Here is a 12,802-nt window from a genome sequence, read left to right on the forward strand (position 1 = left end):
TAGGTCTTTCTTCAACAGGTAAAAAGGAGCCTAATCAGGTCAAGATGACACATTGAAGAATATTCCACTTGTATTTTACCTTAAAAAAAACTCTTGCAATTCTTTTAACTGTTTCTTTTGGTTGCTGTTTATCTGTGCTGTGAATCACCATTTAGTCAGCATTGGCTGTATTTGGATGATTCAGAGTAGATATCTAAATGTACCATAGTTTAGAGTTGGCCTCATCAGCAGGTAACTCTTTGGTTATTGGCTGAAATTGCACATTTTTCTTTGCTTACTTGGTTGTTATAAGCATCATTTCTCAGATGGTTTTTCAGTCAAACACTTCAGAGCTACTTTCTCTGGCTCTTTAACAGTGGATGTCTGTTTTCGTGAAAATAAAATACTCGATATGTCCAAATAACATATCCAAAATCTATGAGAAGTCAAATGAATGGTCAGCAATCAGATAATCCCTTCTGCCTACATGTAGAGAGCTGAACTGCATATGGAGATGCAGTCCTTGGGACTGTGTTGGTGTTTGCATTCCTGTCAGTGAGGAGGCTGCAGTCTGGCGCCTGCCTCCTTCATCCTGCAGTATAACTTCAAGGACATCTCATTACAAGGGAGCCTGGAGGGAAGCAGTGTGATGTATGACTACAATGACCATCCTACCTATTCCATCCGAGGTGTGTGAGATGCCTCATTTTTCGCAGTAAGTGCTAAAAAGCCACACTGATGTGTATTTGCTAAGTAATAGTTTATTAAGCTGCAAACACAAAGTAGCCTATAGTGTATCAATACATGTGAGTATTCTCACTGAAAAGTTTAAGTCAACAGATGCCCTATATGTGGGTTGTCTCAATTCAACTCAGTCCACCACACTGCTCACATACATATCAGAGCTGAAGTGTAAAGATTTCCACGTTACGAACTTCTTCTTGACACTTCGTTGAAAGTGTTAATTTATGTAATTTAAAGCACGGGAGTGTGCAAATCTGTAGCATTTCACTTTCAATTATTGTTTGGCTTTTTGTTTGTTTGTTTGCTTGTTTTTTAACCAGACAATTGTTTTCAATTTCATCTGCTAATAGTAAAACTAGTTTAAGGATGGATGGATTCCTTGCACCCGCTTTCATTATAGTTAAATATAAACAGGCCAAATATGTCCTGTGTTTCTAGATTTTTCTGTCTTCAAACGTTATTTGATTTTATTAATACACTGGTCATGTTAAAGGTATGTTGACTCAGCTTTATTAATATTAGTTGTGAGTGTTTTTCTGAGTGTTTTGTATCTAAATTTTGGCAAGACAGAGTAAATGTGTCGTCTTTTCCTCCTTCCTCCTCCCTCCCTCAAATCTCTCCACCCCTCAGAGTATTGGCACTGTGAGGCGCGCGGCGCACAGCGTGGACTTGGAGACTTCTTGGAAGGTTTACGCACGACGGCGCAATAAACTCGAGAGCCTCGTTTAGAAGGACGGGACACTTTTAAGCCGAACTGGAATGCCATTCAACTTATGATTTTGGACATCAACTTTTCCCAGTAGCAACACGACTTTTATTTCATCATCTTCTCTCGGATCTCGTTCTGTCATCAGAGGGACTTGATGACTTCTCCTTTTATCCTCTGATCACTGCTAGAGGAGTGGGAACGATGTAAGCAGAGTTGGCAGGGAACAAACTCTAAAGAGCAACAGTCATTTTTTTAAAAAATAGATCGCAGATAAACAGGATGATCCCGCCAGCCAACGCGATTCAGGAGGACAGTGGGGGCAAAGAGGACGAACGGGACCAGGATGAGACACCCAAATCCCCGACGACGAGCGCTAGCCATCAGGAAACCAAGGTAGGTCTGCCCTGATATTTGTATCTTATTCAACTAACGGACCTACTGTAGGATCAGCCTAACTTTTATAAACATAATCAAACAACTTTTAAGAAAATTAAATTAAAAGTCGATTAAACTGAGAGTAGCTTTAAAAAGCGAATAAACGCAGAAAAATAGAAAAAACATTTAAACAAGTGTAAAGAAACTTTTTAAACAAAGCCCCAAAAGCTACATTTAGTAAGGATATCATAGAAATATCCAACCCCAAAAATCTATAATTACCAGTTTACATTTTTATTAGCAACAAGCTACCACCACATATAGTCTAGATAAATACATCCTTCTTAAATGTACCTTTGTAGACCCATAACCATGTTTCTTTATTTAGAGAAGACAATATAGTCAGTCCAGTTATTGACTGTGGATTTATTATTTTTGGATGACAAATATGTGTTTTTTAAGCTTCCAATCTGCCAAAAATAAGTTATTTTTTGTGGCTAAATAAACAGTATGGTCCAAATAATATATTTGTATTCATAAAATAGTCTGTGCCTCCTACTTGTGACTGCCTTTGGCATTTTACCATATATGTGGGTCACTTGTTGCCCAGTCTCATACAATTAGTAGGACATTTTTGGACCAGTCATCAGGGTAGGATGGCTGCAGCAGCTTTCCTCTTCTCCTGCCTCAAAACTCCCACACAGGAGCATCTATTTCTGTAATTCTAATAAATGAATGTGTATGATGCTGAGGCTTTAATCGGTTTTCTCAGTTGCAGTTGGGATGACCGAGAAAATATCTGCATTCATGTCTTTAATTTTATTTGTTAAATTGTGGAACTTAAACGTAATTTTTAAAAAGTTTTTTACTTTATAGAGTGTAGAATAGCTTTTTAATCAACAACTATCAAGTGAAGCTGTGTTTTTATTTCTATTCCTTTTTTAAGAATAATGTGAGGCCTGAACACCACAAGCGCAAGGTGAGCCTCCACTCATTTGTAAACTATAGCAAACTTCTGATGTTAGCCCATCATCATAAAGATATGCTTGCATGTACATACAGATAAAAGTTGTTTTGCATAATTGGCACCACAACTTTTACTGTCTTATTTACATAGCTCACTCTAAGGAGTCAGGTTTCATCCATCATCAGCCATTTATATTTGCTATATTTAGCAGAAGTACTTTAGAAATGAATTGAAATGTAACAAAAACTTAAAAAAAAGAAGAAAAGAAACTAAACGAAAAGAAAAGTTGGGTCAGAGATATGATTATATTGTGTTACATCAGCCTTCCTTTTCTGACACATTACAGTCATTGATGATAGTAATTGAGCCTTTCTAAATGAGCTTGTGTCAATTCTTGCAATACAAACTTTTAGCTGCTCAACAATCCTTAGTCATTTTTGTCTGATTCTCCTCCTTATAATGAACCATACAATTTCAGTAAAGATCCAGTCTGGACTGCAGGCCAGTTAAGCACACACACTTTGTGTCTAACAAGCCACACTGTTTTAAATCATGCAAAATGAGGATAGCATTGTCCTGATAACACAACCATACATGCAGGATGACAGCATACATCTAACCATAATTGTAATATAAACCCTCTGCACCATTGGTACCATCACACATATTCAAGTCTCTCACGCTGCTGGTGAATCTCAGTACCATTGTGGATACTGCTTTTTTCATCTTTTACTGATAACAGCCTGGATGATCCTCTTTGCAACAGAGAATTAAATGTCAGTTTTTCCAAAAATCAGCTAAAAAATACTCTCAATTTACCACAAAACACAGCTGTCTTTCTGTCCACATAAGATGAGCTTGTGCTCAGAGAACTCTGTGGTATTTCTGCACATAACTGATATATAGATTCCTCTTTGAGGAATATAATTTTAAGTTACATATCTGGACACAGCTGCAGACTGTTTTCAGTGACAATGGTTTTCTGAGGTCCCCCCCTCATAACATACTGATCATGGTGGCACGGTGGACTTGAAGACCGCTTGAATCCAATTGTGGTCTCCGGCCTTGGACTTTATACACCAATATTTCCCCAGACTTCCTTAATTTTTTCTCAGTATTACCCCTATGTTGTTTGCATGTCCTCCAAGGAACATGTACAACCTAAAACACTTACTTCTTCAAACACTTGACAAATTTGCAAATAAATTTCTTACCGAAGGCTAACCTTTGGTAAATGCCCTTCTCATACTGATAACCTTATCTATCACTATGTTATCAGCTGATTGGGGAATCTTACAGAACTCTGTGACACTGTAAATATTTCTAGCTTTCTCTGCCTCTGTCCCAGCTTCTTATTATTGTGTTGCTGGCATCCATTTTTAGATTTTGTTTTAATTCCTAAATGCAATAAATTTGTCTAATGAAGACACCTAAATGATTTCCTTTGGATGTGCATGCTAAATAAAGGTTCAAAAGCATAAGTCACAAAAAGTTTTATTGGATTTTAGAAAACTTCGCAACCCTTTTTTCTGGAGTTTGCATTTGATTCATGGTACTTTAATTTCATACAAGAAGTAGCTATTGCAGCTTGTGTAGCAGCTGAGCAGACCTTCATTAACCCTCCCTGCTTTATCATAGATGTTATTGGTTTGGAGCCATCTAACAGAGCATGAACTGCATGCACACCTTTAGTCGCTTTGCTTCATTTATTACCAAAACGTAGGGGATAATTTGTTTTCTACTCTACCATAGCATGTTTAAATAAGTCCTGCACATACAGACATTGCATAATGAGTAGTAAATCCATATAGAATCAAGATCTATTTGTCTTTACCACTACCAGGAAATTATACAGTATTTGTGCTGTTGGTTCATCTCTTAGTCTGTGAAAGCTTGTGTGTTTGTGCATCCATGTGTGTGGGTGGTAATGGTAGAAAAAGGGTCAAAATTGATTGTTTCCAGAGTGATCTGCAGAATTGATTCACTATTGTGCAGCTGCAGTGACTCTAAACAATTTGCTCAGGCATGTTCAGAAAATTGACAAGTGCAAACAGAGTATGAGCAGTGTGTTAATTCACCTAACATTTCTGTAGTTTAAGGCTAAGATTTCTCTGTCTTGTCTCTGTGCTTTGTAACAAACACAGATTTCCACAGATTGTTTACAGTTGTAAAGACAAGCCTGAGATTTGCAACAGGACCTAATGGATAAGAGTCTTTCCTTACCTATTATATTGATTCAGTTGTTATTCACAATTCAAAACAAAAACGAAAACATAAAAACACTTTGCCATTTTTTTAAATAATGTTTTTCTCAGCTTTAAGTGGATCTCACAGGAGAGGAGCCTCATGCTGAGAGATTAAATGAGGACTTGTCAGTATGGAGTGTTATGAGTAGTTTAACTGTAGAGACGAAACCTGATGTGACTGATAGTGGCTGTAGCCAGAAAAAGGTGCTTGATTGAGAGAAGTCATTTTCAGGTAATGCACTGGCGGAGGATAGAAATGACATTATGAACCAGATTGGTTCCCACTGGACAGTGATAAGTTTGCCCCAGTACTAGTCTTTTTACTGGCCATTGAACATGGAGGTATTAAAAGTTTAATAGCCAATGCTTGTTGTTGTCTAAGGTTGTTACACCAGTTTATTCACTCTACATATGCTTTCTAAATAGTTCTCTTTAGATTTTTTTCTCATCTGCTGCATTTTCTTTTAACTCATCCTCTCTGTTTTCAGCTGCAAAGACTCAAGCGCTCCTTGTCCTTCAAGACTAAAAGCATCCGCAGCAAGAGCGCCGACAACTTCTTCCGAACCAGCAACGAGAACAAGACTGAGCTGCTCTCTGATGTGAGCAGCAGTACAGGCCATCTCTGCAACATCGGGATGGCTCCACCACACACCACCAGCCTCCCCATTCCTCCGGTCCCACCGGCCATTCCCTGCGCTCCTCCTCCCACATCACGCTCCCAGTCACGCAACCCACTGCAAGTAGATTCAGCAGGACACTGCTTCATGGAGCACATCTTTAAGAAGCCCACGTTCTGCGACGTCTGCAACCACATGATTGTAGGTACGCTTGAAACATCAGAACATCAAAGCAACGTAAAGCAAAGTAGCAGCTTCTGCAGCAACTTCCACATGCTTTTCTGTCACCAGAATCAAGCTGTGAGAGTAGTAAACCTCTACTTATAAGGAAAAAGCATGACGTTCTGCATAACATTGTTTTTATGTTTAAAATACTATATTGTTATCCAGTTGGAAAAGTGTGCAATCCACTGAAACTCACACACAAACACAATGAGGCATCTGACCCTGAGTATCCAATTTGACCCTCTGACATGTGACCAAGTCCGTCCTAATTCACACACTGAGCTCAGTCCCTCCATCTGTCTGCTGAGGTGTCAGATCGCCAACAGTAGCTGTGCCAGCTCCTCTACTTGTCTTGCCCTTGCCAGATGTTCTCTTGCTACAGACTTCCTGTTGACCATCAGAGCCAAGGGACACAAAGTCTTTGTATCAGAGACTCATGATGGTATGTAAATGACAAGGTCTACTGGCACCATCTGCTCAATAACCCCCTCATATCTTGTGCTAATAAAAAGAAAGATCAGAGAAGTGGAAAGGTGAAAATGTGCATGGCATCACAAGTCTGAGCAGCTTATCAAATATTTTTAAAAAAGAAGGTGAGAATCCAGAATTAAAACACTGCAGAAGTTAATGAATTTGAGTAATTTTTTGCAGAGCTCTAAGTAGCTCTTGCAGGAGCAGGAGTTCAAGACATGGCTACAAAGAAGACAGGAAGAAAATAGTCATGGCAGGTTTAAAGTTGTTGTGGTACACGTATCAATCTGTGAAAAATAATGACAAGTTTACGGCTTTTTTCCTGACTGTGACCTAACTGTAAGAAATGTAGGAGTAATACCATGATTAATTAACCAGGCTCACTTGCAAAAGCCGTTTTTATTTTCAATAATTTAATTTTCCTAGGGAAATTAAAGTTAAATAAAAATCAATTATATTAAACAAGTTCACTGTACCTCAAAATGTACTGATACATAGTTCAAAACATGTTTACTTATACTGATCTGCTTTACACAGTATGTTTAAAAAAGTGTGTCCAGTTGTAAGCCTTGGGTGGTCTGTCTGTGATGACAGGACTGTGTCAGCCCCACCTGGCCCTGTGATTGGTTCTGTGCCCTCTGCTCCACTCATAAGATACTTCTTTGTTCTTCATTTGTCCTGCTTTAATGAGAGCATATTGCGTGTACTTGTGTGTGTATTTGTGAGTAATGAGATGTAATGGTGCTGTCAAAATCAGATTCAGAGCAGAACACTCAAGACACAAGGAGAAATCGTTGTTGTAAACAAGTAGGAGGGAGCTGAATATTAAATGAGCACAGCAATAATTTCTATGATTCCTTGAAAAAGAAAGAACATTTAGATACATTAAAAGTGATCCAGGTGTAATGTGTAGTGTGTTGTAATCCTTTTGTAAGCATAGATCCTCATCTGTTCGTATATTCCTTGTGGGGTCAAATTTTCTTTAGTGTGGAATATTATTTGTGTTCTTAGAGCAGAGTGTGCAGCTACCAGTGAATGGCAGCCATCTGTAAATCACATAAAATCTGACAATGTGGCGCCTTCCTGTGTGGTGGAGTGGAAGCTTCCAGAGGTGTTGTTCATATTAGTACTGCATAATATAGTCACATAACAACTGGCACACTGTCTGAGTCATGCATTTACAAGTAGTAAACTAAAATAATTCTCAATTTGCCTTTAAGCTTGACATATGATTAAGTTTTTAACAGTCTAAATCCATTTTTCCATAGGCTTGTGTAATAGAAATGCACCATGTAATACTGTATAAAATATATTTAGTATTAAGTTAGTGATGCTTAAGTTAACTTGCAAAATGCATTTGAATCTCCACGTCTAGGAATACCTACTACATGCTGTACACTCATAAATGCTTAAGAGGTGAATACAAGTATGCTAACACCACACAGGGTTGGCAGGAATTGCTAAACACATAGCTTGTTTATAAAAAAAAAAAAAGGTGCTCTATTTTATAGAAATTCAATATGCCATCTATTGTGAAATAAGACCAAATTTCATCACAATGCTTTCTGACTTTTTCATTAGCTTAGCATTAGCAGAGTAAAATAAAACGAGTAAATATTAGATAAAGCAAAGTGCTGATTTCTGTAAAGCAGCATGTTGAATACATAACAGTATCCTTGCTATTTTACATTATTATTATTATTATTACGTGTAATTAAACATAAATCAAACATGGTTCTATCTCGACAGGGATTGTTTGTAAAACGTAGCATATATTAGCTGATCAAGCAGGAAAATGATTTTTTGTTTAACTAATTGAAATTTAATTTTCACTACCTTTGATTTTAACAAAAGAAAAGTTGTTCTGATTTATTAGGGCTTCGTGTGTACAGCGAGCCAGCACACATGGCTCTTTAAGAAACCATAGATACAGAAACGGCCCTATCTAATAGATTGTCAAGACGGTTTCTTAAATAAAAGCACTTGATGTTATATCCTGTGTAGTCAGCGTTAGAGGATCTATGATTAGTGCAGGTAATCTACACTGGTATGCAGGAGGTAACGTGTCAGCGCAATGGATCAATATACGACTGTCATCTGAAGAGTGTGAGAGTGACAGAGTCATTGTGGGTAGGAGATTAGAGGATAATAGGAGGAGAATATTGAAGGAGGAAGATTAAATAGGAAAAAATATGAGGTGATGAAGAAGGAGAAAGTTGGAATCCTGTCCTGTCCTTTCCTGTTGGGTAAATGAATAATGGACTATGATGAATGTATGATTATACATGTTCCTAAATACACACTTTATTATCCAGCCATTAAAAGAAAAGAAAAAGTATATGCTAGTTTCTTATAGTTGCCTGCTGAAACAGACTGGTTAATTTCCCCCTCTGAGTTAGCATTTAGTTATCTCATTATTCCCCCATAAGAATGAGCCATCTAAAACAAGCCAATTAACAACAGCTTGACAAGAGCATCATTTGCTTCCTGTCCCCATGCACATACCCACGGAGACTAACAAGAACTCAAATCATGGTTTCTTAAAGATATCTCTTGGGACTACTTAGCTGACCTGAAAGGGAATGAAACACAAGCAGCTCATTAAGGAACATAATCTGTCTAACTGATTTAATGACCCCCCCCCAAAAAAAAAAAAAATTCCTGCATTGTATCTGCCGCTTCCGTTGTTGTTGTGGTGATCCATGGCTGACCTGTGTGGGTTCAGCTTTCTCTCAGTTTCTGTCTCAGTATAACTAACTCTGCCAGCTCTGTGTCAGATGAGAGTCACACAAGCTTTAAATGGGGGATCTAGTTTCCAGTTCCTGCCAATGTAGCCCAAATCCAAAATAAGCATGACACCAGTTCACATTACAGCACGTGAAAAGCAAAGATTTTATTCCTCCCTTTTTATTTCCCATGAGAGGTTTAGCACCTTGACTACAATTTCTTGTATTTGTTGTCTTGTTCAGGGATCTTGTTTCTCTGTTTGGCTTCATATTTAAAGGTCAAACTCACTTTAGTTGTCTGCCTTGGGAAAAATTGATATACATAAAAGGCTTGCTGTACAACACAAACACATCAGCATAAAATACAATAAATACACGTCAAAGCAGCTGAAAAAAGTTACCAATAAACATTTTAGACCTGTGCAAATATACGGTTCAACTCATATCGACTGACATGCCCCTTCATTCCTTTCCACCACTCGCATTCATCCTTACACACCCAAGTCACATTGGGCCATTTAAAAGTTTAAGGAGTTTTTGTATCTGTTGCGCTTACACAAAAAAAAACTCTGAACCTCCTCCCTGAATTCATCCTCCTATATTCAAAGTACAAAACATGTTTGTCAACTGGTAAGATGTTCTTTGCCAGTCTGCATGTGGCGTGCTCTAAAAGGTCCAGAGGACTGAGGAGAGTTGAGGAGTCCATCGTTTTGGATTACTTTTCTATTCACAGTAACGCTTTAAAATAAACTAATTCTGTACAAATTGAAAACGTTTCATAGCTGAAATTGTGGCTTGGCAGATTGCTCTCTCAGTGTCCACAGAAATAGATTGATGGTACTTTTGCGTATGCATATTCTCGCACGTATCTAAATGTGTGAGCCTGTGCAGGGCACGTGCTTATAGATTAATCAATAAAGAGCCACAGTTGCCAGATTACAACTAACAGCGGCACTATGAGTGTCCTCTACTGTTAAGGATAGCTCTCAAGAAATATACAACTGCTGCTTCTAAGTGATGGTTAATAGTTTATAATGACTAAGAAATTATTTGCCTTCTCAATAACTTTTTGTTGCTTTCTGTAAGTTATGATTATGTTTGTCACTTAACATAATTTTCCTTTATAATCAAAATCATATAAATTCCACAATTTTCACTAATTTAAAAGTAATATCTGGCTTTTATCTCATTTACCAAAGTGTTGCTCAGATTTTTATAGTTTTTAGGTTTTCCTCAGTTGAACTGATCACTTTAAGTTTTTTTTTTTTTTTTTTTTTTTTGGATTAATGTCATGGATTAGAGTTGGTCATTCGAAAACTTACTGTTTTCTTAAATTATTTGTGTGCTTAGTCGTTGACTCTCAGGGTTCAGCTCATGAGCTGATGTACTAAACATTTTTGTTTTGAATTTGCTTGAATAATTCAGAATTAATAGTTCAGTCTGAAACAGCAGGTTGTCCTAACCCATATCCAATAAAATAAGCCCAAACCTTGATCTTAAGGTCATAAGGGGAGCTGTGTTTTTTGTCCAACAGCTATCTCCTTGCAGCCCTGCGATGTGCATCTTTAACTCAAGAAATTTGAGATGTAAAAGATCTTATCCTGTTTCCTTTGTGACCATTTGGAATAAGAGATGCCTTGCTCTTGCAGAGATCTTCTGGGATCTAGTACTCATGGGGAAGATAAGATTGGTCTTGAATTTTCTCCCTTTGTAAACAATATGACTGTGGCTTTGTGGAGTACAAAGTTTTCCATGGCGTCCACTCACATCAAATTGTCATCCCATTGACTGAAAACCCCTGACTCTGATTTAACCTTTAAATCAACTGCTAATCCTGGCGATACACATACTTATGCCCTAGGTGATTTCCCCTTAGGTAACCAATAATTACAATAATAATTTTTGCCTAATATTTCAAAGTTTTCTCTTCAACTACATTTGAACTTATAGGGATCTCTTTAATCCTTTAGGTCATGAACTGGAGGACTCGTCGTCGCTTCGTCATTTGGTTAGGTAGAGCCTTTTGCCTGTCATATCTCGTTAATATATCTTGGTTATCATGAACAAATTTTCTTACTGAAATCTGTAAGGTTACCAAAATTCTTTTCTGCATCAATAATATCCTCCACCTCTTTTTTTTTTTTTGCTAGTTTTACCCATGTATAGCACCTTTGTCTTCCTGTTAATCTCTAACCCTTCCTTGACGATTCTGCATTATTAACACACTTAGTGCTCTTAATTCAACACCCAGCTGCAGCATTGCAGTTTCTACTTTGAACAAGACTGTTTTTCCCATTTGTGTTTCCCTAACTTTGTTTTTCTTGCTTCTCAATGGGTATTTATTAAAGTCATTCATTTATCTCCACACACACACATACACATGCCAAATGATTGCACTCATGTTGTTGCATGACTTTGGCTCACAAATTAATACGGTTAATCTTATTTTATTTCTGCAAATGTGAGTCATGTATTAATAAGGAAGAATAAGCTTCACTCAAGCAGCAATCTGACATGCTTTCAGATGGTGGAGATAACGCTGGTTCAGTTTTGGTGTGTTTGGGTGTAACAGAAGTTTACATCATGAGACTGTTTTGGTAAATTTTATTAGAACATTCAACCTTTAGTTTTTCTTGAGTACACTGGGAACTCCAACATACACTAGGAGTAAAATAAATTTGTAAAGGCAATAAAATCATGGATGTCACAGTGTTTAAAAAAAATACATTTTCTCAGATGTTTTGCAGAGCCTTTCCTGTTCAATGAAGAGCATCATTTGATTGCAACACTTGACAGATTGGAACTGGTTGTCTCTTTTTCTGTTTGCATATCAGGCACAACAGCCAAGCACGTGGTGTTCCTGGCGGGAAACACAGCCAAGCACGGCCTCCGCTGCAAAGCCTGCAAGATGAGCCTTCATCACAAATGTGAAAACGGAGTTGGGCAGCAGCGCTGCATGGGGAAGCTGGTGAGAGGCTTTACAATGTAACTACATCAGAAAATATCAGAAATGGCTATGGGACATTTCCCACCACAGTGTGCTTATTCAGAAATCACACTCTATGTGTCAGTGTGCAGGCACATCTGTGACCACCATGCATCCTCATCATCGTTATATCATCACTGTCCTCGTGTTAGATAATAGTGATGAAGCTTACTGTTCAGCCTCCTCTTTATTACCATCAAATTCTGATTCTGTCATAAACCATGAAATTAGGAAATAAGATTACTCTGAAGCATCTCATTGACGATCATGTGGCAGTTTTATGTGTTTGACATTTCATAGTCTCAACTGTGATGAGGCTGTTTTTAACACAAGTCAAGTCTGGTCTTTTATGGAGTTACAGGCTGTGGATCAGATGAAAGCTGCTAACTGTTCATTTCACCTAATAAGTCATTCTGTTTTAGATTCTGACACCATCCTTTTCACCTCTCATGGGAACATATTAACCACTTCAACTGGTTACTGGCAATTTATTCCATTGAAGAGAGGATGTTTGAAAAGTATTTTAACCTTGCCATCAACAGTTTAACTTTGCCTTTAGATGTTTCCTTTGCTTATAGAAGCCAATTCTGTAGCGAAAAAAAAAAATGCTTTGAAGGTTGAAAATAATTTAACTTTTGGTCTACATTTACCTCTTCAAAACCTCACTGTAACCTCCTGGTCAAAAGCTTAAAGGTTTTCATAAAGGCAAAGTATAAATGACTTTTCCTTAAGGCTTGCAAGAGTGGCCTGGAAGAAG

At 37.7% G+C, this 12,802-nt stretch overlaps 1 protein-coding gene across 2 annotated transcripts in view; it reads left to right on the top strand.

The window, feature by feature from the left end:
• The first annotated feature begins 1,382 nt into the window (after window positions 1-1,382).
• Window positions 1,383-12,802, top strand: part of stac (SH3 and cysteine rich domain) — a 29,743-nt gene continuing 18,323 nt past the window's right edge. Inside the window, exons 1-4 of one of the 2 annotated variants that reach the window (XM_041972267.1) lie at window positions 1,383-1,825; window positions 2,754-2,786; window positions 5,509-5,842; window positions 11,894-12,027. In XM_041972267.1, the coding sequence (XP_041828201.1) occupies window positions 1,712-1,825; window positions 2,754-2,786; window positions 5,509-5,842; window positions 11,894-12,027 (615 nt within the window). In that variant the 5' untranslated portion in view covers window positions 1,383-1,711. The remainder of the gene's footprint in view (window positions 1,826-2,753; window positions 2,787-5,508; window positions 5,843-11,893; window positions 12,028-12,802) is intronic. The other variant, XM_041972268.1, reaches the window with a different exon arrangement.

This window comes from Melanotaenia boesemani, chromosome 20 (assembly GCF_017639745.1).
Source record: "Melanotaenia boesemani isolate fMelBoe1 chromosome 20, fMelBoe1.pri, whole genome shotgun sequence".
NCBI lineage: Eukaryota > Metazoa > Chordata > Actinopteri > Atheriniformes > Melanotaeniidae > Melanotaenia > Melanotaenia boesemani.